The 23,040-nt window shown below is 55.3% G+C and overlaps 1 protein-coding gene, 1 long non-coding RNA gene and 1 other non-coding gene across 8 annotated transcripts; 2 read left to right on the top strand and 1 right to left on the bottom strand.

The window, feature by feature from the left end:
- The first annotated feature begins 398 nt into the window (after positions 1-398).
- LOC140686110 (uncharacterized) lies at positions 399-4,538 on the top strand. Of its 2 annotated transcripts, none has more exons than XR_012059622.1 (3): positions 399-485; positions 3,732-3,834; positions 4,008-4,538. It is a non-coding gene; the product is annotated as an uncharacterized lncRNA (long non-coding RNA). The 2 variants fall into 2 exon arrangements; XR_012059621.1 differs by lacking the exon at positions 399-485 and adding an exon at positions 3,056-3,131.
- Positions 480-22,385, bottom strand: TBKBP1 (TBK1 binding protein 1). Of its 5 annotated transcripts, none has more exons than XM_072938857.1 (10): positions 22,313-22,385; positions 15,451-15,710; positions 14,908-15,030; positions 14,550-14,654; positions 13,359-13,539; positions 12,583-12,758; positions 12,328-12,389; positions 3,956-4,074; positions 2,998-3,725; positions 480-2,026 (listed from the first exon to the last, which is right to left on the bottom strand). In XM_072938857.1, the coding sequence occupies exons 2-10, from the start codon at positions 15,673-15,675 to the stop codon at positions 1,898-1,900; spliced, it is 1,848 nt and encodes a 615-aa protein (XP_072794958.1). In that variant the 5' UTR covers positions 15,676-15,710; positions 22,313-22,385; the 3' UTR covers positions 480-1,897. The 5 variants fall into 5 exon arrangements, with proteins under 5 accessions (XP_072794958.1, XP_072794956.1, XP_072794957.1 ...); XM_072938855.1 differs by lacking the exon at positions 22,313-22,385 and adding an exon at positions 17,569-17,707; XM_072938856.1 differs by lacking the exon at positions 22,313-22,385 and adding an exon at positions 16,093-17,481.
- Positions 22,075-22,147, top strand: TRNAV-GAC (transfer RNA valine (anticodon GAC)). Its single transcript has one exon. It is a non-coding gene; the product is annotated as a tRNA-Val (tRNA).
- Positions 22,386-23,040: the final 655 nt, after the last annotated feature.

The following is a 23,040-nucleotide window of genomic DNA, read 5'->3' as shown; positions in this document are numbered from 1 at the left end:
TCCAGGCTGTGGGACTTTACAAGGCATCTGCTGAGCCTGGAGCCCAGTCCCCACCCTCTGCTCTCTGACCCATAAGAACATGGAACCCAGATGTTCTACCTCTTTGAGGCCCCAACCTGGTTCCTGGCACAAGAAATCATTTGATGAAAAAACAGTGGTACTGATCAATGAATTCTCAGGGTGCCAGACCTGTTGGAAGGGAAAATTCATGAGTTCCTGACATCTGCTCAGGGCTGGTCTTGAAAACGCTTTGTCCTGCTCCCTATCTGTTCCAAATAAATTCACGTCACAGGTCACCTGTAGCCACTTGAACGCCCACTTCTCCAGAATCTCCTCAGCACGTGGCTGCCCCATGCATCACCTATTTGCCCAGTGGCCACTCTCCCACAGTTGTGGTTCCTCAGACAGTTTCTAAGACCTCGTGCTACAAGGGTTCTCTCTCCATCCCAGCCACAGAGGGCACAGACCGAGCGCAGATGGAACAGGTAAGTTTTATTTGGACTGTCAACTTGTTCAGAGAGCTCAGGAGCCCCACCTCCCCTCTCCAGTTCCCCTTCCCCATTTCCCCTCCCTGGGGAACACTCAAGGTACAATGCCATGTGTCTCTGGAGTCTTTGGCCCCTTCCCCGCCCAACACACCCCTCACTCCCCTGCACTGAGGAGGAGGGGAGAGGTGTGAAGAGGTGGGGGACCTGGAAGAGTTGGATCAGAATGGTACATGCACTGACAGTAGCGTCCACTGCCTCCCCACGCCTAGGCAGAGGCCCGGGAGAGGCTCACAGTGGAGGGGGTTGGATTCATTGTGGGGCGGCAGGCTCCTGCCATAGGAAGCTCCCCACCTCAGCCCTGGGGACCCCCTGGCCTCCTGCTTACCCGTCCTTCTGAGGGTACAACTCTGAGGTAGATTTCACAGAGGGAATGTGGGTCGCTGGGCGTGGGAAGGGGGTTAGCTCTTTTGAAGTTGGTCTCCACAGCACCCGGGGCCCATCCTCAGGTTCTGGCCTGGGAGGCAGGGCTGATGACACCCACCCAGCTAACAGAGGCTGAGTCACACACGGGCTCCAGGGCACCTGTGGTGTCGGGGCTTGAGTGGAGTCAGGGTGGAGGAGAGCATCTGCCTTAGTGATCTGTGCCTTGGAGCTAGGGGCTCCAGGAGGAGGGCATGGGCCCAGGAGGCTGGCACAGATTGTTACCTGGCATGAGGGTCATGGGGCCTCAGGGCAGCCTCTTTAGGCTGGATGCTCCCAGCCCTCCAGGGTCCTCCCTCTCCTCTCCCACCCTCCCTATTCCCCAGGGTGGACAGAGGGGGAGAAAAGGGTTGGCCTGAAGGGAATGGCAAGAATCAAGATGCCTCCTTCCCCCAGTGGGGACCCATGCCACGAGCCCTGACCTAGCCATGAGATGGAGGAACTGGCATCAATGTGCAGGGCATGCTCTGGGACCCCACAGGGAGGTGCTCCCTGGACAGAGCACAGCCTGAGAAAGATGGACATCTGGGGAGGGGCTGAGGAAGTTCCTGGAGTCTTCTGATACCCTCCGCCTCCCCCAGGCCCAAGCACTAGACACCTTCTGGGATCCACCTGCTTGAGAACAGAAAGGCAGAGGGAGAGGCTGGGTGGGGTGATATGCCCCTTCCCATCCCAGCCCTGATCCCCACCTCCACAGCAGAAGCCCAGAAGCTGGGGAGAGCCTCAGCTGACTTCCCAGGAAGAGCCAGGGCTGAGTGGTGCCTGGACTAGGGAAGACGGCACACACGTTGACTTGGTAGCTAGTGGAGGTATCTGGGGGTTGCAAGGGGCAGAGGCCCCCCACGAGAGTCATGCAGCATTCAAAGTGAGTGAGTGTTTGGGGGTGATGGGAGAAGGTGGAGAAACAGCCAGTGGGTGGGGGAGGCACCCTAGATCTTGCTGTTCTCCAGGTGGGAGTCAATGTGTTTGATGAGGGCATCATCTGGATACCCAACAGGGAAACCCAGCTGGCAGAGGGGGCAGCTGCGGATATCAGAGCCCACTGTCTCCATCAGCAGCTGTGGGGAGAGAAGGAAGTCATTTATGGTCCACAACCCTCCCACATAGTCCCCACATCCCAGCCTGTCCTTTTCGGGGACCCAAGGCAGGGAGAGATAGAGCATGCAGAAGAGGTCTGGGCCCCCCTTTCTCCTGCACCACCTGTTCCTCCCCTTCCCTGCCCTCCTTCTACCAGTTCAGCTTCCATTCCCCTGGCCCTGGGCATAGGGTCCCCAGGAGGTGTTAATGGGGAGGTGGGTCTGCTCAACCTGCCAGGGCATCTGCGGTAATGAGAGAAGCCAAGACCCAGACATGCTCTCTGCATGACTAAAACACAGCTCCCAGATAATGCAAAGAAATGGATAATCCCAAACAATGTACAGCTTGTCTGGTTTTGGAAAATATTTTGGTCCTTCCAGGTGGCAAGGGTTGGCTCTGACATTCAGGAAACTCATTATTTCAGTGAAATGATACAGCCCTGAGATAGGGTTGTTTTCTAGGACAGACAAAAAAGAGCAGGGGCTCTGAGGCCTGATGGGGCCAACTGGATGAGCAGGCATGGCTTCCATTAGCAAGTAACATTGTAAGTTTAATACTGAGCCAGGCACTGTGCAGAGTGCTTTGGCCTCACTGCCTCCCTCCCAAGAACTCTCTAATGGAATGAGATAATAAACCATCGCCCTCATTTTGCAGATGAGAAAACTGAGGGTCACAAAAGATAAGTAACTTGTCCACGGTCCCACAGATATTAACTGGTGGAGTCCAGAATCAAAGCCAGGACTGCCACTCTGAAGACAGTGCCTTTCACTGGGGAACTGAACAAGTTTTAATGGTGCAGGACCCCAATTCACGCCAACAAAAGGCCGAGGGAGTGAGATGCTGCGACCCGGGGAAGGTGGCTTCAAAGGAAAGGAGCCTCGCCCACCAATCAGGCGTGAAGCGGAGGGCGGGGCTCCCTGTGGCTCAAGCCAGTGCGCACGTGCCCACTCACGTTGATGGACGGCCAGGACTGCGCGTGCTCAGCGTGGGCGTAGGCGGTGGCGGCGGGCGACTCAGGGACAGGGAAGCCAGCGCAGAACGAGGCGCAGCGGATGGCGCCGGCCTCTGGGCTGGGCGGGCTGGCGGGTACGGCCCACTCCTCCTCCTCCGACGGCTGCTTCTCGAAGCGCAGGCGAATGCCCTCGAAGGCGCGCCGTGGACTGAGGGGCCGGCCGGGGCCGTAGAGCTCGCCGCCGTAGGCCCGCGGCTTGGGCAGCGTGGCCGCCTCGGCCTGCAGCCAGGGCGAGGAGGCGCCCGCGTAGCTCGCGCCCTCTGCCATCTCCGAGTAGCTGCGTCGGCCCTGGAAGCCGGCCTTCACGTGGTGGCTGGGCGGCTTAGCGTAGGCGCGCTCGGCCAGCGTCCTCTCCCCCGGCGGCGGGGGCGGCGGGGGCCGGGGCTGCGGGGCCGGGCAGGCTGGGGGCCCCGGGGAGCGGCGCTGCGGGCTGGGGGACTGGCACGGCGGCGGCACCGGCGAGCGGCGCTGCGGGACGGGCGACGGGCAGGAGGGCGAGGCCGGCGAGCGGCGCTGCTGGGGCGAGGGGCACGGGGGCCCCGGAGAGCGGCGCTGAGGGACGGGGGACTGGCACGGGGGGCATGGGGGCGCCGCTCGGGCCGGCGGGGAGTGTGAGGGGCACTGAGGGGCTGGGGAGTGGCGCTGCGACAGCGGCGAGTGTCTCTGGCCTGCAGGAGAAGCAGGACGGGTCGAGAAACAGCGGTGGGGAAAGAAGGCGTCAGAACTGGGGAGCCAAGGCCTTGCGGGCGACCAGTGTCCACCCAGTTTCCTCCGAACGTAAGTGAAAAAGGCCCAGGCACCGGGAAAGTAGTCGAGGGTGGCCCCAGGACGCAGGACGTTGGCCATAGCTAGCCCCTCCCTTTGGGTCCAGCTCCCGGCCTCCCCTGCCCCATCTCACCGCCACTCCGAGCCTGCTCCTGCAGCAGAGTCCTCAAGATCCTCCCCTGCAGGGAACTCAACTCCCGAAGCCGGCCCAGCTCCTCTGTCAGCTCCGTGTAAGCAAGCGCCAAATTCACCCTGAAGGACAGCCAGTCACTCAGATCAAGACTTGACCCCAGCCTGCCCTGACCCTGAGGTCAGAGGGCAGGGTGTGGAGAAGAGAAGGGAAGTGAGTTAACTATCACAGCAGCGGACGGACTGCGAAGGACTAGATCTGCCCCAGCATCTGCCCCGCCCTCCCCTCCAGGGCCCTCCTACCCCCACCTGCAGAAATTCTCTTCGGCTATAAGGCCCACCTCAAAAGAGAACCTCTTCCAGGGAGCCTCCCCCTTCTCCCAGCGAACCTTACCTGGGGTTAGGGCAGTGGTTCCCAGACTATGGCCTGGGGGCTGGGAAGCTCAGTGATTTCAAGGGATCCCTGAATCTGTGTGATCACTGAGCTTGTCTGTGGCCTGAATACATCTCCTACAGGTATGTGTGAATGTTTTTCTAATCTGTGCAGAAGCTGTGGTGACAAATAAAACATAGATTCATCAAAAAGCTGCGCTGAATTTATAGTAGCTTTTGTCACTGTGAATTTTCTCACAGAGCTCCTACTAACAGTGTAAGTGCAATCTGTGCTTTGGGGGCAGGGGGTGCATGAGGAGTCCTCACCTTTGAAAGATCAGGGACCACTGTTGCACAGCTTATGAAAAGCCCTATTCCATGAGTGAAGACATAGCCTCTTGGCTTGGCAGTGGTGCCAACTGATAAACTTGAACCCAGGTCTGCCCAGTTCCAGGTCCACTCCTCTTGCTTCCACATCAGGGCTGCCTCTGAGCTCCTTCAGCCTTGCAACTCCCAGGATCACCAGGGAGCCCTTTACATGGAGATCTTTGTGAACAGCTGTTGTGCACTGCACACCTCCAGGGGGCACCACTCATATTAAGCACTTAAAGGTTGCCTTGTTCTGGAACTTCACTGAGAGTTCCTCGAAGGTGGGGATTTTATCACTGTGCTCATATTTTCAGCACCTTGTCTAGGGTCTGGTACCCAGTAGCTGTTCAGTAAGTGAATACTGAATTGAGCCTCTCTATTTTTCTTTCTTCTTCCCTTTTTCCCTCCCACTTTCTGCTCAGGCCTCCCAGGTACCTGCCCTCACAGAGCTGGAACAGACTCAGGAAAGACTTCAACCACTTCCTTTCCACTTCCTTTCTCTTTGGGTCACTCTGACCCAGAACCACCTAGGTTATCACTCTCGGCACTGACCCTCCCCTCTCTCCCACCGTGGCCTGCACACCCGTACTGACTTCACATGAGGCTCTGCCATGGCCGTGGGTCGCTGCTTTCATCTCTGATCTGGGCTTGGACAGAGCCTGTGAGGCAGGATGTTTTGTTTCCTCAGATCTCGCCTCCCTCCCCAATCCAGAAGGAACTCTGGAACTTTGTGGAAGTTGGGGTTGGAGGGAAGTGGCAGGCAGGGCTCAGCCACCCTAGAAAGGATTTCCTCATAGGGGAGGCTCTCTTGCCCCGGGAGCTATAGGGCCCTGGGCGGGAAGGAGAGGTGGGTGGGGGTAGTTCTCTAGACCCTGAGGGTCTCCATCCCATGGTAATGGACATGAGAGAGGATGTATGTGGACAGGAGGGAGTGAAGGGAGGTGTGAGACCAATGTGATGAGTGTGAGGAACAGTGTGAGTGTGTGTGCCTGACCCCAGAGAAGAGGAGGGGAAGTCATGAGGTTAGGACTTCAGAGGGCAGATGATGACTGAACTCCTTTACCCTCCTCACTGGCTCCTCTCTCTTACTAATCCTAGGGCAGAGCTGGCTGGAGGGGGAGACAGCAACCCCTACCACCCACAACAAAACTATTTTTAACCCATTTGGGCCAAAGCCAAATTATTGCAAATAGGCTAGGATTCTGGGGGACAAACCCATTCCTTAGGGAGGGAGGGTTCCCTCTACCAATCTGATGGTGGACAGGGATGGGAGGAAGCAGTCCTGCCGGGAGCCCTTGCCGAGGTGCTGCAGCCCTCAACCCATCACATCTCAGCTCTATGATGTTCCCCGACCCTCTTCACATGGATCTGTGGGAAGAAATGGCATCACTCATCAGACTGGGAGACCCATCTGTGTCCCACTTTAAATTAGGGACTTCCCAACAGAAGACTCCCCAGTTTAGTCCAAGGGAATCTGAGGGCAGGAGCTGTGTCTCTCCCATCAGACTGGGGGCTTTCAGACAGGATCATGCCACCCCTCAGTGGTGGGGGCAGGAGGAGGCTCTGGGCAGGGCACTGATGGAACATCCCCTCTGACCAAGCAGCTACAGTTTCTCTCCCAGTCTGCCTTCACTGCTGTATCTCAGGTGACAGATACAGGTCGTCGCCTTCACACCCTGCCTTGGAGATCTCACCTGCCACACTCAGTTCCCAGGCCCCTATCTCTCCCCTGCTTGCCTTCCTCCCCTTGTCAGGAGCTACCCCAGTTTCCACAGCCCAGCTCCTGGCACCCTCCTCACTGCAAAATAGACAGGGCAGCAGGAAATGGAAAGGAGAAGGCCCAGCCCCGAATGTCTAGCCCTTCTCCCAGCTCTGACCCTGTGTCCTCCTGGGGCTCCAGGCAGCCCTTGCAAGGACCTCTGCAACCCCGGGCAAGGTAGGGGGACCTGACTTCCCAATGTCCCATGGCCCCTGGGACCTCCCCTTTCATCTGGCATCTCTTCCCACCTCAAGATGCACAGGCACGGCTGCTAAATATGCTAACCATCTGAATGACTCACATTAGAAAACACTGCCAATTCAGTGGAAAAATATCTCAACTTCACAACACAACCAAGAGTCACACACGTGCACCTGAATACACATTCCGCTTCCTGGTTTCCTGGCCCACACCTGAGTGCGATTTTCCACCATCACCACTGTTTGGGAAGGATGGGTCAGGTGAACAGTAGCAGAGAGCTGTGTTTGGGTACTTCTTTATTGCTTAAGTTATGGAGTGGGGGGAGTTCTGTCTGAGTCTCTCAGAAACTGAGAGGGACTCAGGGAGAAAATCATAAATAATCTGTAAGAGCCCTTATCATGGGCCAGACTCTGTGCTAAGAACTTAATCTTCACGACAAACCTACAGTGTTGCCACTCATTATCTCCATTTAATGGATGAAAAAACTGAGGCTTACAGAGCTTAAGTCACTTGCCCAAAGTCATAAAGCCTAATAACAGTGGAGCTGCTGGAATGGGAGCTCTGGCCTCCTGGACTCCAAAGTTGAGGATACTGACCACACAACTATGTACTGCCTTCCAAAACAATCAGGAAAGTGGGGCAGGAGGAGAGATGGGAAGAAAGCAGAAAGGAGAGATGAGGAGGAAGAGAATGGGGACCTCCAAAGTGGCCTGGGAGTCCTGAGCATCACAAGTCCAGCCCTGGGAGGGGAGAGGAAGATGCTGGACATGTGAAACTGGCTGGCTCAAGGTCCCAGAGCAGTGGTGGCACAGTGCAGGGATTCAAACAGGCTATTGGCACCTCAGCCTGCTGAGCTGGCACCTTTGGAGGAGCTGGAGTGCAAATGGCAGTGCTGGCTGGAAGCAGAGCTCCCTCCACTGCAAACCTTTCCATTGTTTATTGACTTATCCTTTCATTCATTCTTTCTGTGAATAATTCAGGGATCTCAAAAATTTATTTGGAAATAATAATCTTTAATGTCATTGATAAAGCAACTGAGATGAGAAAGGTTAGAGACCTAAGCATCCTCCTCTGTAAAAGGCCTCTTTCTGCCCTAAACCAGCTGGGAGGCATGCGAGCTTCCGAGTGTAGCATTTTTCCTGGGGAAGTTCACCAGGTGCCCAGTGCTGCCCTGGAGCCTCTGTGAGGATACGGATGTGGATGCAGATGCGGATGCAGTGGGCAGAAATTCAGGCCAGTGTTGGGTCATGGGATTAGAACTAGGGATGGGCTCAAGGTCAGGATTAAGGCTGAGGTTGGGGGAAGATTAGTTCATTTTCAGGCTTGTGGATGGAGTTGAGTCAGGATGAGGGACAGGGTTACAGGCAGGGATGGGATCAGTATTAAGGTTAGGATTGGGGTCAGGATCAGAGCTGCTCATGTGGTCAGAGTCCCCAGCTGATCAAATCAGGAGGAAAACAGAAATCCAGCATTCCCAGCCCCTCCATCCTTGCCCACAGCTGCCCTCGGCCACATCACTCCTGTGGGGGAATTTAGGGACCAAACTTTCCATCACCCACAGGCACACCCAGCATTAGTCTTCCCGCCCGACCCGACCCTCAGGGAGGGGACCACAGGCACCGGGCCGTGGAGCGGACTTGAGGTTGCGGGCCGTGGGGAGGAGGAAGTCGCTTGCAACAACCCAGCGCTCCACCACTTCCTTTCAGGCGCCTTGAGCCCCTTCACTCTCCTCGACCAGCTATGACTTGTGGTCCACAGAGCCTGGCTCTTCGTGGCAGCCCCTGCCATGCTTCCAGCTCAGCCAGATGGTCACTATGTCTAGAAAGCCTTCCCCAGCTGGGGAGATCACAGCAGGGCTGGAAACCAGAGTCCCCATTTAGGTTGGGGAGGGGGCCATGCATCCTAATTTCCCCAGGGCTGCCCAGGTTCACAGCAGTTGCCTGGCATAATTATTGATAGTGCCCCCTTTCACTTTCAAAAGTGTTCAGGTTTGGACAACAAATCACCTGGCTGGCTGCCCCTCATGTTAGGGCCTCCTACATGGAGAAGAACATGAACCAGAAAAACACCACAGAGGTACATTCACCCCATCTGCTCAGGACCTGCTTGGTATTTGCAGTTAACTTCTCTGATTACTTAACTTCTTTGTACCTCAGTTGGCTCAGCTGTAAAAGGGGACAATGCTATCACACATTTTTTGGTGTGAGAATCAAGTAAGATTTTGTAGATGGTTTGGATGAGGATTCAGGGAAGTGCCCAGGAAACAGGTGGGGAAAGCGGGGAACCAGTTGTGATCTCCTTTTTGAAGACACCAGCTCAGTGACTTTGGTTTGAATGAGGGGAAGATGTGGAGTTCCCCATCTAGGGAGAGCACATGGGTAAGAGCTGCTCTCTGCCTCCCTGGCAGGGAAAGGGTCAGAGACGGTTCAAAGCCCACCAATCCCTCAGACCACAATTAGGTGGGCGTGGTGGGCCCCAACTTCAGAACCCCTCCTCACCCTTGGGGAGCCCGGAGACTGCAAGTCCTGTGGGCTGGGCGCCAGGGCTGAAGGAGATTTGAGAGAAAGGAAGTAGGGAGGGTGAGAAGCGTGAAAGGGGAGGCCCTGGGCCCGCTGGTTCTGGGGCATGAGACTAAGCTCTGGGTACACGGGGGTCTCCGACTTCCGTCCTGACCCACCCCACACTGCCCTTGACCTCTGTGCAGAGTTTCCATCCTCTCTCTCCGAGTTCACACTTCTCCCCCACCACTAACCGCAGCCCACGCAGAGGCTTGTGGGCGGAGAGAGGGGCGGGTGTGGGGAGGTGGGCGGAAAAGGGCCCAGGCTGCAACACTGAGCCCCCCACGTTGGGAAAAAAGGCCTATAGTTTCCCTCCTCATCATTCGTACTGAACCCCCATCCTCTCAAGGGGAGCTCCCCTCATGGATGAGCCCCCTCCCTCACTGGCCCTCATTCCCCTCACTGAGCCCCCTCAAGGAGCCCCCTCTCCACAATTTCCCCTCCACCCTCAGGGCTAGTCACACCCTCAGGAAGGCCGTGCTCAGAACTGTGACTCTGCGCTGGGCCCAGAGGGGCAGGGGTCGTGGGCTCTGTGCCTCTCCCTTGGCTGGGACCCTCCTGGGGTCCTAAGATCCCTGTGCATCCTCAGGAGCAGGTTGTCTCCACTCCCATCTCCTTCCTCATTATTGCCTTTGGCCCCTGAGTCACCCTCAGCAGCTCTGCCACTGGGGCAACTTGTCCCCCTGGTACCAACCACCAGATGCTGGGCTGACCAGACGGCAGAGTAATCTTGCCTGCAGGTCGGACCTGAGGTGGGCAGTCTGGTCTGTTCTGGGCACTGGGCAGGAAGGGACTGAAAACCTTGGAGCAGGAGCTGCCTCCCCGGCCTGCCCCCCTCAGCACAGGGAAGACCTATGGAGGGGAATTAATAGAGGCAGCAGCTGTATGAGGGAGGGAATTTTAACAGCCAGGACTCCCACAGTAAAACTGGCCACCCTGGAGGTGTCCACACTGGGACAGACGAGCACCCTTCAGGGGTACACAGGGTTCCCACAGAGGAGTCGGCTGAACCCAGGAACCTCTGTGCCCCCTCTTCAGCCATCACACCTCCATCTGGATAATTCAGCCCCTGTGTTCCTCTCCGTGGAAGGCCCACATGTAAAATTCCCACTGGCCCGGAGGGTCAGGTAGAAGCAGAAGGAAGAGGAGGGGCTGGTGGGGGAAAGGATCTGAGAGCAGGTGACTGAGGCCTCCTCAGGTGGGAGGACAGGGGAGAGAGCACTCGGGAAGCGGCTTATTACTAAAAGGAGCTGAGTTTATAAGAAAATAAAACTACCGGGGGAGTGAGGACTTCCTCTGAGAATTAACTCTTGCCAAGCTGGGGCTGTCCGGAGATGCCTGGCCTGAAAGGAACTGAGAGTCTTGGCAGGCAGGGCCTGGCTGGCTCCAGGGGCAGATGTCCAGGAGGCCTTGAGGCAGAGCCCGAACCGTGGAGACAGAGGGAAAGAGCAGGAGGTCATCTCTGGTAGGACCAGCCTCGGAGCACAGCTCAGCTCCCTCTGCCAAAGGGACAGGGCGGGGCAGGTGCCTTGAGGTGAGAACAGATAGGGGCTGTTCTGGCCAAAATCATTGACAGGGATGATACGACCTCCAAAAGTACCTTATGGGAGGCATTCTCTTCCACTCATTCACTTATAGCCTTGGCCCCTTGAGACCCACCACCCCTTCTCTGCCTCACCCACATCACCTTCCACTCAGAACCTCTCAGCAGCGATGGACCTCTGAGACCGTGAAGGAAACCTGGGGCCAGAGAGATGAATTTGGCCAAGCTAAGCCATTCAGCATCCCAGGTAGGGTCCCTGGGATTCAAAGCCTGGCTGTTCAGACTCTAGCCCTGCCAAAAAAAATCCTCTCTCTGGGTTCAACCAGTTAGAGGAGGCTTCACTCAGCTCTTCTAAGAGGGAGCTGGACTCAGTGAGCCATAAAGGGCCCTACACTGTGACTTTAGGGGCAAGCTAGGATTCTAGAACATCTGCGTGTATGTGTGTTCCGGGTCTGGGCACACGGACTAGGATGTGCCCTAAGCCCCAGCCACAATTTAGGGTGGACCCTTTCCACAGAGGCCCCTAACAGCTGAGGGGTCCCACCCATTAGTCCCACAAACGGGGTTCTCACCCCCCCAGCTATCACAGCTCCACCCAGGCCGTCACCCCAGGGTGCAGAGGGAGGTGAGGGGTATCCCCAACTGGCCAGCAGCTGGGAAAAAGGTGAGGAGGAGGCCTGCTGAGAGGGGGAGCCAGAGGTCCTGTAGCTGGGTGTGTGGCATGGTAGAGGGCGAGCTCCTGCTCCTCTCCAGGCCTCAGTCTTCCCCTCCAATAAAAGGAGGGAGTCTGTGCCACACACCTCGTCTTAGAGGAGAAGGCTTAGGCGGAAAGAGGTTTGTGCTCTATTTCTCAGAAAGTGGGAGAGGATGAGTTCGGGTGCGGATGTGAGAGGCACCAGGCTCACAGCCGCCAGGCTGTGCTCACTCTCTCCCTGTCTGCCCGAGGCTGCCCCAAGGCCCCACTACTGAGGTCCCACTGACATAGCTCCCTCCCCACTTCCTGCTGCCCCTCTTTATTGGCAGGATTCCCACGGGACACCCCAGCAGAATATGTTCTAATCCCCTGCATGCTACTGTATAAACTCAAGGAAGCCCATCCTCCTCTAAGACTCAGCTTTCTCTCTCCTGAGAAAGGAGAGGAGGCACCACAAATCCTGAAAGAGATCATCTCCTTCCTCCTCGTTGGGGAGGGGAGGGCTAACCCAACTGGCTGGGCCTTGTCACTGGGATAGAAAATGGGCCCCAGAGGTCCCAAAACTCACCAGGGGACACAGAACACAGCAGCAAAGCTGCTGAGGAAGTCTCTCTCCACCCCTGACACCTCGAGAAGACACAGGCCTGGGTACCAGAGGAAAACAAAGGGAACGTCCCAGAACCTGCGCATCTCCAGGACCTTGCCTCCTTCCTCTGAAGGGTGCAGAGCCACACGAGCAACCCAAACCCCACAATCCTGACAGCCTAAAAGAGAGGCCCCAAAAATGTAGAGGGGAAGGAGTGAACCAAAGGGGGAACCTAGGAAATGGCACCCCCCAGGGTATAGAGTTTAAGAGGAAGAGGATTACAGAGTGACTTACTGATCATCCCCAACTCTTTTCACCCATGCCATGTCCCGCTCCGACTGGTTGGAGGCCAGGTCCTAAGAGAAAGATTGAGAGGTGAGACCCCAAGCTCACCTTGCCTGGACTTCCCTTCTTTACTACCCCCAGGGCTCGTCTGGACTCATGGGAAAGCCCTAGACATTTAAGGGTTGTTTCCAGCAGCCCCCAGACCTCCAGGAAGCTCTAGAGGGGCTGGGGCAGGGGCCCCAGGCAGCACCCTCCACCTTTTACCTGGGCCCGGGTCTCCTGCAGCTGCTTCAGCTCCCCCTGCAGCCGCTCGCACTCAGCCTGGAGCTGCTCCTCCCGGAGCTGAGCACCCCGTGCCTCTCCCTGGGCGGCCTCCAGAGCCTCCTCTAGCCGTCGCCGTTCCAGCTCACCCAGACTTGGTGTGGTGCCTGGCCAGCCTGCTGTGAGGGAAAAGGACAATGTCAGGCTGGGTCCAGCTGCCGGGCACCCTCCACCAACTCCCAAATCAGCACAAGGTGAAGTGGGTGAGAGCTGCAGCATGAGGGATCCAAGAGAGACAGCCAGAGGACAGCTATCCCAGGATGAGAGAGAGACCTCTCCCGAGGGAAATGGGAACGATGGGCTGAGATGCTTTTCCTAATCTTCCTGGAGGCAGAGGGAAAATAAGATGGGCTCTGGAAGGGCTTCCCTGGCCAGACTCAAGTCTCCAAGCATCCTAGGGCCCTCTGCTAAACACCACCTGACAGGCAAGGGGACTATGGGTGGGGACGCCCTCTGCTGGCACATACAGGGATTGCATGAGGGTAACCTCGGAATGGGCGAGATAAAAGGGGGGATGTCAGTGTCAGAAACTGGGGTAATAGTGACTGAGGTGTGGGGACTGTTGGTAAGGAGGGATGGGGTGACTATGGGAGAAAATAAAACATTACGATGGGGTGATGACTATCAATCTGAGATGCTGGAGGTGTCCAGCGGTGCTGAAATCGGGGGCTGGCTTGGGGCCTTTGGAGTACGGATGTCAGGGGTTGCTGAGATCTTACCGTGATTCAAGCCAGATCCGCCTCTCAGTGCCAAGTAGTGCAGGTCCAGATCAGCACAGGGCGGGGCAGAGACAGGCGGGGGGCTCAGGCTGGGGAAGGCTGCGTCCCGGAGGCCTTGTTGCTGCCGCAGCTGCTGCTCCAAACCACAGATCTGCCGCAGGTGGGTCTCCACCAGAGCCCGCTATGGGGGAAGACAAAGGGGTGAGGGTCTGCACCAGGCCAGGTCACCCCTGTGGGCCCCCCAAACAAGGACCTCCCCATGTCTGGGTATCCATTATCTCCCAAACTGAGCAGAGGTCCCAGGTCACACATCCCAGCTCCAGTCTCCAAGAGGCCATGAGTGAGAGGTCTCCTCTCTCAGCAACTGCAATGCAGATGTCTCTGGCTATTGCCCCTTGCAAAGTCAGAGGTAATGCCTCTTCCCTGTCACTAACATGCAGAGACACTTATAAGAACATTCAGCCTCCTGTCCAGACACCGCCACCCCCTCAGGAGCATAACTTCCATTTGCATATGTGACTTAAACACTATGGGCTTCATCTATTTTACTCATAACACGGGGTTAACTTAAGATTTGTTGTGAGCATTAAAATGAGTAAATATATGCAAAGAGATGAGAATGATGCCTGGCACACAGTAAGTGCCATGTAAATGTTTGTGACTATTACGGCAAAGCATTTTTACACAAATGCCCCACAACAGCTCAGCAAGATTGTTATTACTTGCCCCACTTTTCAGAGGCAGGACAGAGGCTAAGTGTCTTGACCTAGGTCAGTTAGGGGTTGGCTGTACTATGTCTCCTCACTCTGATATCTGCCCACCTACTCACACACATGGCCATACCCTGACTCAGAATCACACTCAGGCCAAGGCCTGTCCCAACAGCCACAAACACTTCTGGTCACCTCTGCCCTCACTTATACAGCTTTCCAGTTCAGTGCTAGGGTCAACCCAGCAAGAGACCCAAACACACACAGAGAAACAGTGTCCTACAGGGTCACTTATATAGTTACCTCCTGTCACTGCATGGCCAGGATGTACACAGAGTCACTCACAACCTGTATGACACGCACAAGCTCACTCACAAGGCCAAAAAGGCACTCACCGACAGACACCACCACAGCTGGGTGCATATCACGAGCACACCATTCAGGGTCACACCCACAAGCACCCGGGCTCCCTGGACCTCACCATCTCCCCCAGCTCTGTCTCCAGGTCATTCTTCTCCACGCAGAGCTTCTCATAAGCCTGGATCATCTCCCCGAGCTGTTCTTCCTGCTCCTTATTCTTCTGCAGCTGGATGGGGCCCAGAGAGGGTAGGGTGCAGCCATAGTCAGGCCCATCCTTGACTTGGGGTAGCAGAGCAGCATCCTGTGCCTCCCACCCCCACTCCCAGCAGCCAGTGGAGGGGTAGAAGGAGCTGCAGCTGGTTATAGGGAGGACCATGGCCATCTGATCAAGGAGACAGAAGGCCAGAGGCTAGAGGGGTGGGGGTGGGGGTGACAGGTTTCGGAAATGGATTGGAGCCAGGAGCTCAGGGAGGGCTTACCTCATGCTGGAACTGGTTGAGCCGTTGCTGCAGGCTGACCTTCTCCACTTCCAGCAGGGAGCCATCCTTGATTTCATACAGAGAGAAGCCATGCTCCTCTCCAAAGTCATTGATCAGTGGGTACTGTGGATGGGACAGGCCCTTAGGAGAGCCGGTGCCCGGCCCCTAGCCCAGGCTTTAGCCTAGCTGTGTCCCCGTCCCACAACCTGCCTCAGAGTCCTCGCCTCTCCCTTCCCTCTCCAGAGAGATCTACACATCCCAGTTTCTACGGGCCTGTAGGTGTCTCCCACCAACCAGATCTTTTTTAGATCCAAGGTCCAGTGCTCCAAAGCAGATCCCTCTTGATCCCTTCCTGATTGGCACTGGGCTCTCCAGAGCTCCCATCCAGAGCAGCCACATCCTTCATGGGGGCCCCTCAAGTTCCTGAGTCTGTACCCTGACCCCTCTTTTGGTTCCCTGGAATCTCTGCTGGATCCTGAGTTCCTGCCACCCAGCGCTCCCCAACCCCTACACAAAGTCGGCCCATCATCTCCAGATTCTGACCTTGATTTCGTAGACTTTGAGGCGGCGGCGGAGGGTGGCATTCTCCCTCTCCAGGCCTCCCAACCGCTCCTTGATGTCTCCATAGGCCGTGATCAGGGCAAAGTGGGAGGCAGAACACATGTCCTCCCCCAGCGAGGGGTCTCCAGGGGCATCCAGCCACACCTCACTGGGCCCCAGGGCCTCCTGGGTCAGGATGCTGATGTCATCCTCAAACATGGACTCCATGGCAAGGGCCTGGGCCACGGCCTGCCCTAGGCCTCCTGGGAGAGCAGGAGCAACCGTGGAGAGGGTGGCCCAGAGCTTGTCCCTGACACCTCTCGTCCTGGCCCGAGGAGCCCTGCGGCCAGCTGAGATGCAGCCTGGTCCTGCCTTCATATCCACAGCCCCCTCCCAGACTACTAAGCCTCATCTCTTCTCTGCTGCCTTTGGAGGAAGGGACTGGGACCAGGTGAAGACTTTCAGGGCTGGCAGGGGGGTGACAAGTAAAGACAAGGCCAGCAGGAGGGAAGGGCCCCTTCCAGAACTCAGGGAGACCTGTGGACAGGAGAGGGCTACCTTCCCAGCACAGGGGCCCAGAAGGGACCTGCCTTGTCTCTCACTTCTCAGTCCCTTCTCCACCCCAGGCCTCACTTCCCCAAATACCTCTTTGCCAAGCTCCTCATGCCAGGCCTCTCTTAGGAAGGCCCAGTGCTTCTGGGAGGGTCAGCCCCACCACGGCCAGCACATCCTCTGCTGGGCCCCCGCCCAACTTCCCAGCTTCCTCCTGCAGGATCCCAGAGTTCAGAAAAAGGAAGTGCCTCCCCCAGTCACACTGAGGTTGTGGCAGCCCTCCAGGCTCTCCTCACCCCTGACCTGGGACCCACAGGAAGTCTTCTGCTAAGTGTCTGAGGGTACACAGAGGGGAAGGGGGCTCTGGGAAAGGCCTGAGCATAGGTGAAGAAAAGCTGACAAAGAATTCCTAAGCCTGTGTGCCTGCATACAAGGAAATGGGGAGCCCTGGGAGGGGGCAGGAATGACTCAGGGCTCCAGAAAGAGTAGGCGAAGGGGTGCGTATATACTTCTGGCCCTGTTTATGAATGTGTGTCTGTGGCTGGCATGTGTGGGGGGAGTGTGTGTGTCTGTGAATGGGTGTAGGTGTGTCACAGTCAATGAGTGCCTTTGCGGGGCTGCGGGCGGGGGTCGGATGGAGTGGAGAAGTGGCCTGGAGGCCGTGTGTGCGCGTGTGTGCACGCGTGCGTGAGCGTGTGTGAAGGGTGGGCACGTTCGGGGCTGTGTGTCACGTGAGGCACTATGGGAATGTCCGAAGTGTGTGCGCGCGCGCCAGAGCGTGTGTGTGCGTATGAGAGGGGGCTCCCGAGGTGTGAGTTGAGACAGTGGGGTCCGCGACCTCCCAAAGCCAGGCAGCAGGAGCCTGGGGTGGAGAGAGCTCAGGCCTAGGCCCCTACACTGCCCCCCATTCAGAGCCGGGGAAACGCGTGTGACCAGGTCTGAGTAAACGCGTGTTTGTAGGACTGGCCCCACCTTTAACCCTCTCCTCCCCAGGCCCATCCCTTCTCCCCCCAACTCCGCTCGCTAGTGCTCACCACACCCCCCGACCCCCGGCCCTCCACCTCGGGCCCAACCCCAAAACCTCTGTCCCCCGGGCCGCCCCGACCCGTGTTTGCTTCCTCCACATTCTCTCCTCGGCCCAGCGCCCCCCTCAAGAGAGCGACGGCAGACGGATGGAGAGGGGATGCCTCCTCGTCCCCAGGCCCCTTCTGCGGCCCCTTTAAGAGCCGCCCTTTAAACCCCTTTAGCTCGGCCGACAGAAATTGTCGCCCCACCCCTCTCGGGGGCCGAGACCAGGCAGCCCCCTCCCCCACTGGCGGCCGAGCCCCGGGCCCCGAGTCGGCCGTCTCCGAGCCGGGAAAGGGGCTCCGGAGGCGGTGCGGCCTGAGGAGAGGCGGAGGAGAGGGAAGGGGAGAATGCCGGCGGTCAACGCCGGACCCTTCCCCTCCCCGCCACCCTGGGCCAACTGCGAGCCGACCTCCTGTCCCCTCCTCCCGCCCACCCCGCGACCCCCGGGGTCCGGCCCCGGTCGCCGCTCCCCTCCCCCCGCCCAGCCCAGCCGGGACTCACAGCTGCTGCCGGTTCCTGCTGGTAATCGCAGCTTACCCCCTCTGCCTGCTCCCTCCCCAGACGGGCACCGGTGCCCCCACCCCCCTGGCACCGCGCTCTGCTCTCGCCCTGTCGCCGCCGCCGGGTCTCTCCCCACCCCCCACCCCTTCCCCCAGCCCCCCTCCCTCGCTCCCGCCCCGCTCCTCCTCCGCCGCCGCCGCCGCCGCCGCCTCCTCCTCCTCCCTGGCTGCTCCGCGTTTCTCCAGCTGGGATGGCGCCCTGGACCCCGCCGCGGCCACCACCACGTGGCGAGGGGCAGCCGGCCCCCGCGGTGCGGCCGGGCCTGGCAGCGCGCCCGGCGCCCACCCGCTCCCTGCCGCGCGGGCCCGCGCTCCGCGCCCCCTCCCCGACGCCTCCCAACGCAGTGTGGCGTGGCGGGGTGTGTGGGGGCGTCTGCGGACGGCGCAAGGGCTCCGGTGATGCTTTGGGATTTGCTTTGGGGCTGTACAGTTTGGGGGAAAGTGAGGCTCTTTATTTGGATTGTTTTGGTCTTTGCTCTTTTGAGAAGGAAAATATCAGACCTACTCTTCATTCCTCTTGGGGGAGGGGGTATTGCTCTAACAATAAATAACAACGATCGTAGGGATCTAGCCGGAGAGATTAGAGTTAAATTAGTAACTTCTTCGGAAGTGAGCGTCAACTGAGAAAACCAAAGGTTCATTTAGGGAGGGGGACAGCTTTCCTCTCCCACACACAATCCCTTCCCCCAACACGCAGAGGCATCCACAGGCCAGCGAAATGAACAAACAACAGATTTCACCCTTTCCACATAGATTATTAGAGCACCTGCCAAACTGCTGAGCAGGAGACACAAGTTTTTGCCACTTTCCCACTGTGTGACCTTGGGCAAGTTACTTAACCTCTCTGAATTAAACTGGAGGTAATTCCTGACCTGGGCAACTGTGGGAGAAAAATGAGGACTAGAACTAAAGGTGCTCTATGAATCCTCAGGGGGTGTTAATAAGTCATTTTCGTTATTCCCTGATGGGTTAAAAAACGTGGGCAGAGGCACCGTCAGCCTTGCTGCAGGTAGAGAATGATCAGGGGAAACTCTGGAGGACTCTGGCTAACCCCTGACAAGACAACCCTGGAAGCAGGGGGGCTGAAGAGGGGGCTTTTGGTAGGCTCAGCATTTAGCTGTGAAGCCTCTGGTCTGGAGGCAGGGTTCAGGCTGCTGTGAACTTGAGCCTACCTTTTTGACTCCTGGGGGGGTGGGGATGGTGAAGCTGGAAGAGGCTGGAGAATAGGTTTCTTGCTGTGAGCTTTGAAATTTAGCAGCAGCTCCCATCTTGCCCCGCTGTAGGGAGAAGATTGGACTGAGGGGTGAGCTCCCAGGAGAGCCAGCAGAGGCTGTGTATTCTTTCTCATCAAAGAAAGGGATTCTCATTGGCTCCCTTCCTCCCTCTCCTACTGGGTTCCCTTTGAGTCCTTCCTGCTAGTTTCTGCTCCCTTTTACAGTCCAGAACACTAGCTTTCTCTGAGCCATGGGACAACCCACCTGCCCTCTGGATATGAAGGCTACTCAACTGGGACATCTGTCACCCCACTAATCCCGAGGGCTAGGCAGGTGTCATCTTCCTTAATACTTCACAGATTCTCGTCCAAAGCTCTTAGAAGACCAGGCAAAAGATCAGAGGCTGGGCTTAAAGGTGTGGGGTTGTTTCTGGGGCCTCAGTGAGCATGGACTTGGCCACCAACTGGACCTGAAACTGACTGGCAAGCCTTCCCTCACTGGAAAGCGTTAGTGGGTCCAGGTACCATCTGAGCACACACTCAATGGGATGAGTTGTCAGTTCCTGATGCTGCTGAGCTGCTCAGGGTACAGGCCTGAGTCACCCAGCAGGGCACAGCCCAATGATTTATCCTGGATTCTAGGCAGTTGATGGCAAAAGGCCAATAGAGATTATACCTAGTTCAAGTACCCCCAAAGTACCTCCCTCAAATCTGAACCTGATCTCATTGCATTCTCCCTGTTTTTGGTTCTGTTGCTCATATCAAACAGTTCTGATAGCAGGGACCATATCCCAGTCATCTTCATATCCCCAGGTGCCCTGGTAGTACCTGCACTTATTTATTCAACAAAGATTTCCTGAACACCTATTATGTGCTGGATGTTGAGAATACAGTGATGACCATGTCTCTGAAGGACAAACATCTCTTTTGCCCTCTTTGGAGCTTATATTCTACTAGAAGAGTCAGACCAAAAAAAAAATAATATATATATATAGAGAGAGAGAGAGAGAGGGAAGAATGGAAGGGGTGGGATCTGCTTTAGATAAAGTAGTCAGAGCAGGTCTCTCTGATGAGGTGACATTTAAGCTAAAATCTTAAAGAGGAGGGAGTGTTCCTCATTGAATGAACAAGTGAATAATGCTGTATGACTTTGGATTATTTACTTCACCTATCTATGCCTGTTTCTTCATCTGAGAAAACTGGATATTGATCTGAATTCCTCCTAAGAACCCATGATATTATCAGATATTACCATGTCTTATCATGGTAGAGACAGAAAAAGGTAACATCCAAGGGCCTGGTGAAGGGGAAGCGAGGTAGGAGGATGTGAGAGGAGAGGAGGGAACACGGTGGATATTTCTGTCTCTAGTTGTAAGATATCTCTAAATGGCGTTCACAGGCACTGTGAGAGAGGACCCACTTCCAGTAGTTACTGGTAGGAGAGACCATGCAAAAGCAAGGCCCAAGTCACCCCTGCATATTTCTTTATTGGAAACTATCAGGGAATCTGTCTCCCACTCCCAGGACTCCTGCTCTAGAGAGAAACTCTCTCTTTCCTGTCCCATTCTTGCCTGAAAAGAGTAGGAGGAGGTGGCGTTAGCAACTGGCAAGAAGATTGAATCAAAATAAAACGCTGATGACTCAAAGAGAACCAGACAGGCTGAAAAATCGATTAGACACACATGACAGTGCAGGACCCTGGTGCCACCCTTAGCCCTCCAGTTCTAGGCTCTACAAACCCTAGACTCTAGGGTTTGCTGCAGAACCATCCTGGGACTCCAACTGTAGCTACTGGTCTTCCATCAGATCAGAGGTTTGGGCAGTGGTGGACTCATTCCTTCACCAAATCCCCCCATTCCTGTGGAGGTTATGTACATCCTCCAAATTAGCGAAGTTTGGGTAGAAAGTTTATAACTATTTGTGCTTCATATTCTGCACAACCAAGTTCATTTCTGCTGTCTCCCAATTAAAAGTACACAGCCACACCTGATTTTACTGCGCTTCACTTTACTGCGCTTCGCAGATACTATAGTTTTTACAAACTGAAGGTCTTTGGCAACCCTGTGTTGAGCGAGTCAGTTTGCGCCATTTTTCCAACAGCATTATTTTTTAATTAAGGTATGTATGTTGTTATTTTAGACATATTACTATTGCACACTTAACAGACTATACTGTAAATATAACTTTTCTATGCACGGGGAGACCAGAAAATTTGTGTGACTCTTTTTATTGAGATATTTGCTTTATTGTGGTGGTCTGAAAGTAAACCCGCAGTATCTCTGATGTGTGCCTGTACTGAATTTTTGAATAATTATTATGTGCTAACCATCAGCTCTGAGTTCCATGAGGTTTTATTTGCTTCATTCACTGCTGTATCCCCAGTACCTTCAACAGTGCCTGGCACGTACTCAGTAATAGTTGTTGATCAACTAATTAATGCACTTGTGAGGTCCTGTGCTAAGCTAAGAACTTAATACACATTTTTTCCCACTGGGATCCCTATTTTGTATTTATTTGCTTGCTTGCTTTTGGTGGAGGGAGGTAATTGGGTTTATTTATTTATTTTTAGGGGAGATGCTAGGGATTGAACCCAGGACCTCATGCCTGCTAAGCATGTGCTCTACCAATTGAGCTATACCTTCCCTCCTTGGGACCCCTATTTTGTAAATGAGGAATCTGATAATCAGAAAAGTTGAAGAATTTGCACAAGGTCACATTCTATAGAATTAGAATTCTATTTTGAAGGGCAGTGCTCAGAAAACAGCAGGCATTGCTCATTGCTTTGGAGAGCTTATTCAAACAAAGCCATTTTTTAATTCTTTTCCTCAGGATGGTGACAGGCTGCCCCTCTGCATCCAGAGCTCAGACTGGGTGCCAGAGCTCAGGTGTACTTTGCTTTCAGACAAGAAGGTACATTTCACATGGAGAACTCAGCTCAGGAACTTATGTTACAGCCCAGGAGAGGGAACAGCTCAGGCCTCCTGCCTGCACTGCACTGCCCAGGATCAGCTGACTGTGCTGGGGTAATTCAAATGTGGAGCTTACTCAGCAGCCTGTGGCCTTTCGGGCCGCTAGGCACCAATGTCCACCCTGCCTCCCAGCCCTGGTTCCCAAAAGCTTCTAGCTCAGAGGGAAAATGAAGAAGTGCAGGGAGATGATTCAAACCCCAGGTGGGAGGAAAAGTTGACTTTAGGGAAATATGTCACCCCCATCCTTGAATTAAGAGTTTGAGGGGGAGGGTATAGCTCAGTGGTAGAGCACATGCTTGACATGCACGAGGTCTTGGGTTCAATCCCCAATACCTCCATTAAATACATACATACATAAATACATAAATAACTTTAGAAAAGGGTGTGTGTGTGCTCGATAGCTGCCAAAAGGTTAACAATGGAGCTCACTATAGAATTAAGGCAAAATGGCTTTGCCATTTAATTCCAAAACCCCTTCATCTAGAGCTCTCCCTGTTTGTTACCTGTCAGCTTGCTGGGAGCAGAGGCTCATCTGTTCATCCTCTCACCCGCGCAGAGGCTCATCTGTTCATCCTCTCACCCACATACCACACAGCCTGTAACAGCCCAGTGGGACAAGCAAGCCTGCGGAGTCGGCACTGTTCTGGAAACCTGCAGGACTCTGGGCAAGGGGCTTGGCCCTTACGTGCTTCTTTCCTCATCTGTGAACTAGGACTAAAATGGTGCCTTTGTTACAGTGTCGATGAGGGTTACTTTTATTAACTATACGTAAGATGCTTATTACAAGCCTAGCATCAGGTTAGTACATAAAATCAGCATCATATAATGACTAATCCTGTTCCCATTCCTTCAATTAACCCAAGGTTAAGAGGCTAGCCTGAAGTCATCCAGCAAATGAGGAGGGTAAGAGCCAGGAGCCCGTCTCTTGAGGCCCTGTCATTCCCAGGTTTCTGGATGCTCTGCCCTTCAAAGGCTAAGTGATGCCATTTCAGGAACTCCTTGAACTGTACCGACATGTCATTAGTTCAACAAATATTTATTGAAGATCTACTGTATGTCAGGCTCTGCTCTAGGTTGGGGATACAATAGAAAATAAGACAGTCAAGGTCACCAAATTTGGGAGCCTTCATTATAGTTGGGAAAACTGGCAATAAGTAAGCAACAAACATGCTTTTAGACAGTGCCACAAAGGGCTGGGAATGGGTGGTATATCATGAATACGTACAGCACG

This window comes from Vicugna pacos, chromosome 16, assembly GCF_048564905.1.
Source record: "Vicugna pacos chromosome 16, VicPac4, whole genome shotgun sequence".
NCBI lineage: Eukaryota > Metazoa > Chordata > Mammalia > Artiodactyla > Camelidae > Vicugna > Vicugna pacos.
The sequence above is the reverse complement of the archived record's forward strand: the minus strand, read 5'-3'. Positions and strand labels throughout refer to the sequence as shown.

Excerpts from the sequence above, each read along its gene's own strand:
- TBKBP1 (XM_072938853.1), bottom strand. The coding sequence starts at position 15,825 with ATGAAGGCAGGACCAGGCTGCATCTCAGCTGGCCGCAGGGCTCCTCGG. Across the intron at positions 15,031-15,450 it reads TCAAAGTCTACGAAATCAAG|TACCCACTGATCAATGACTT; the intron begins GTCAGAATCTGG and ends TCCCATCCACAG. Across the intron at positions 3,726-3,955 it reads GGAGCAGGCTCGGAGTGGCG|GCCAGAGACACTCGCCGCTG; the intron begins GTGAGATGGGGC and ends CTTCTCCTGCAG.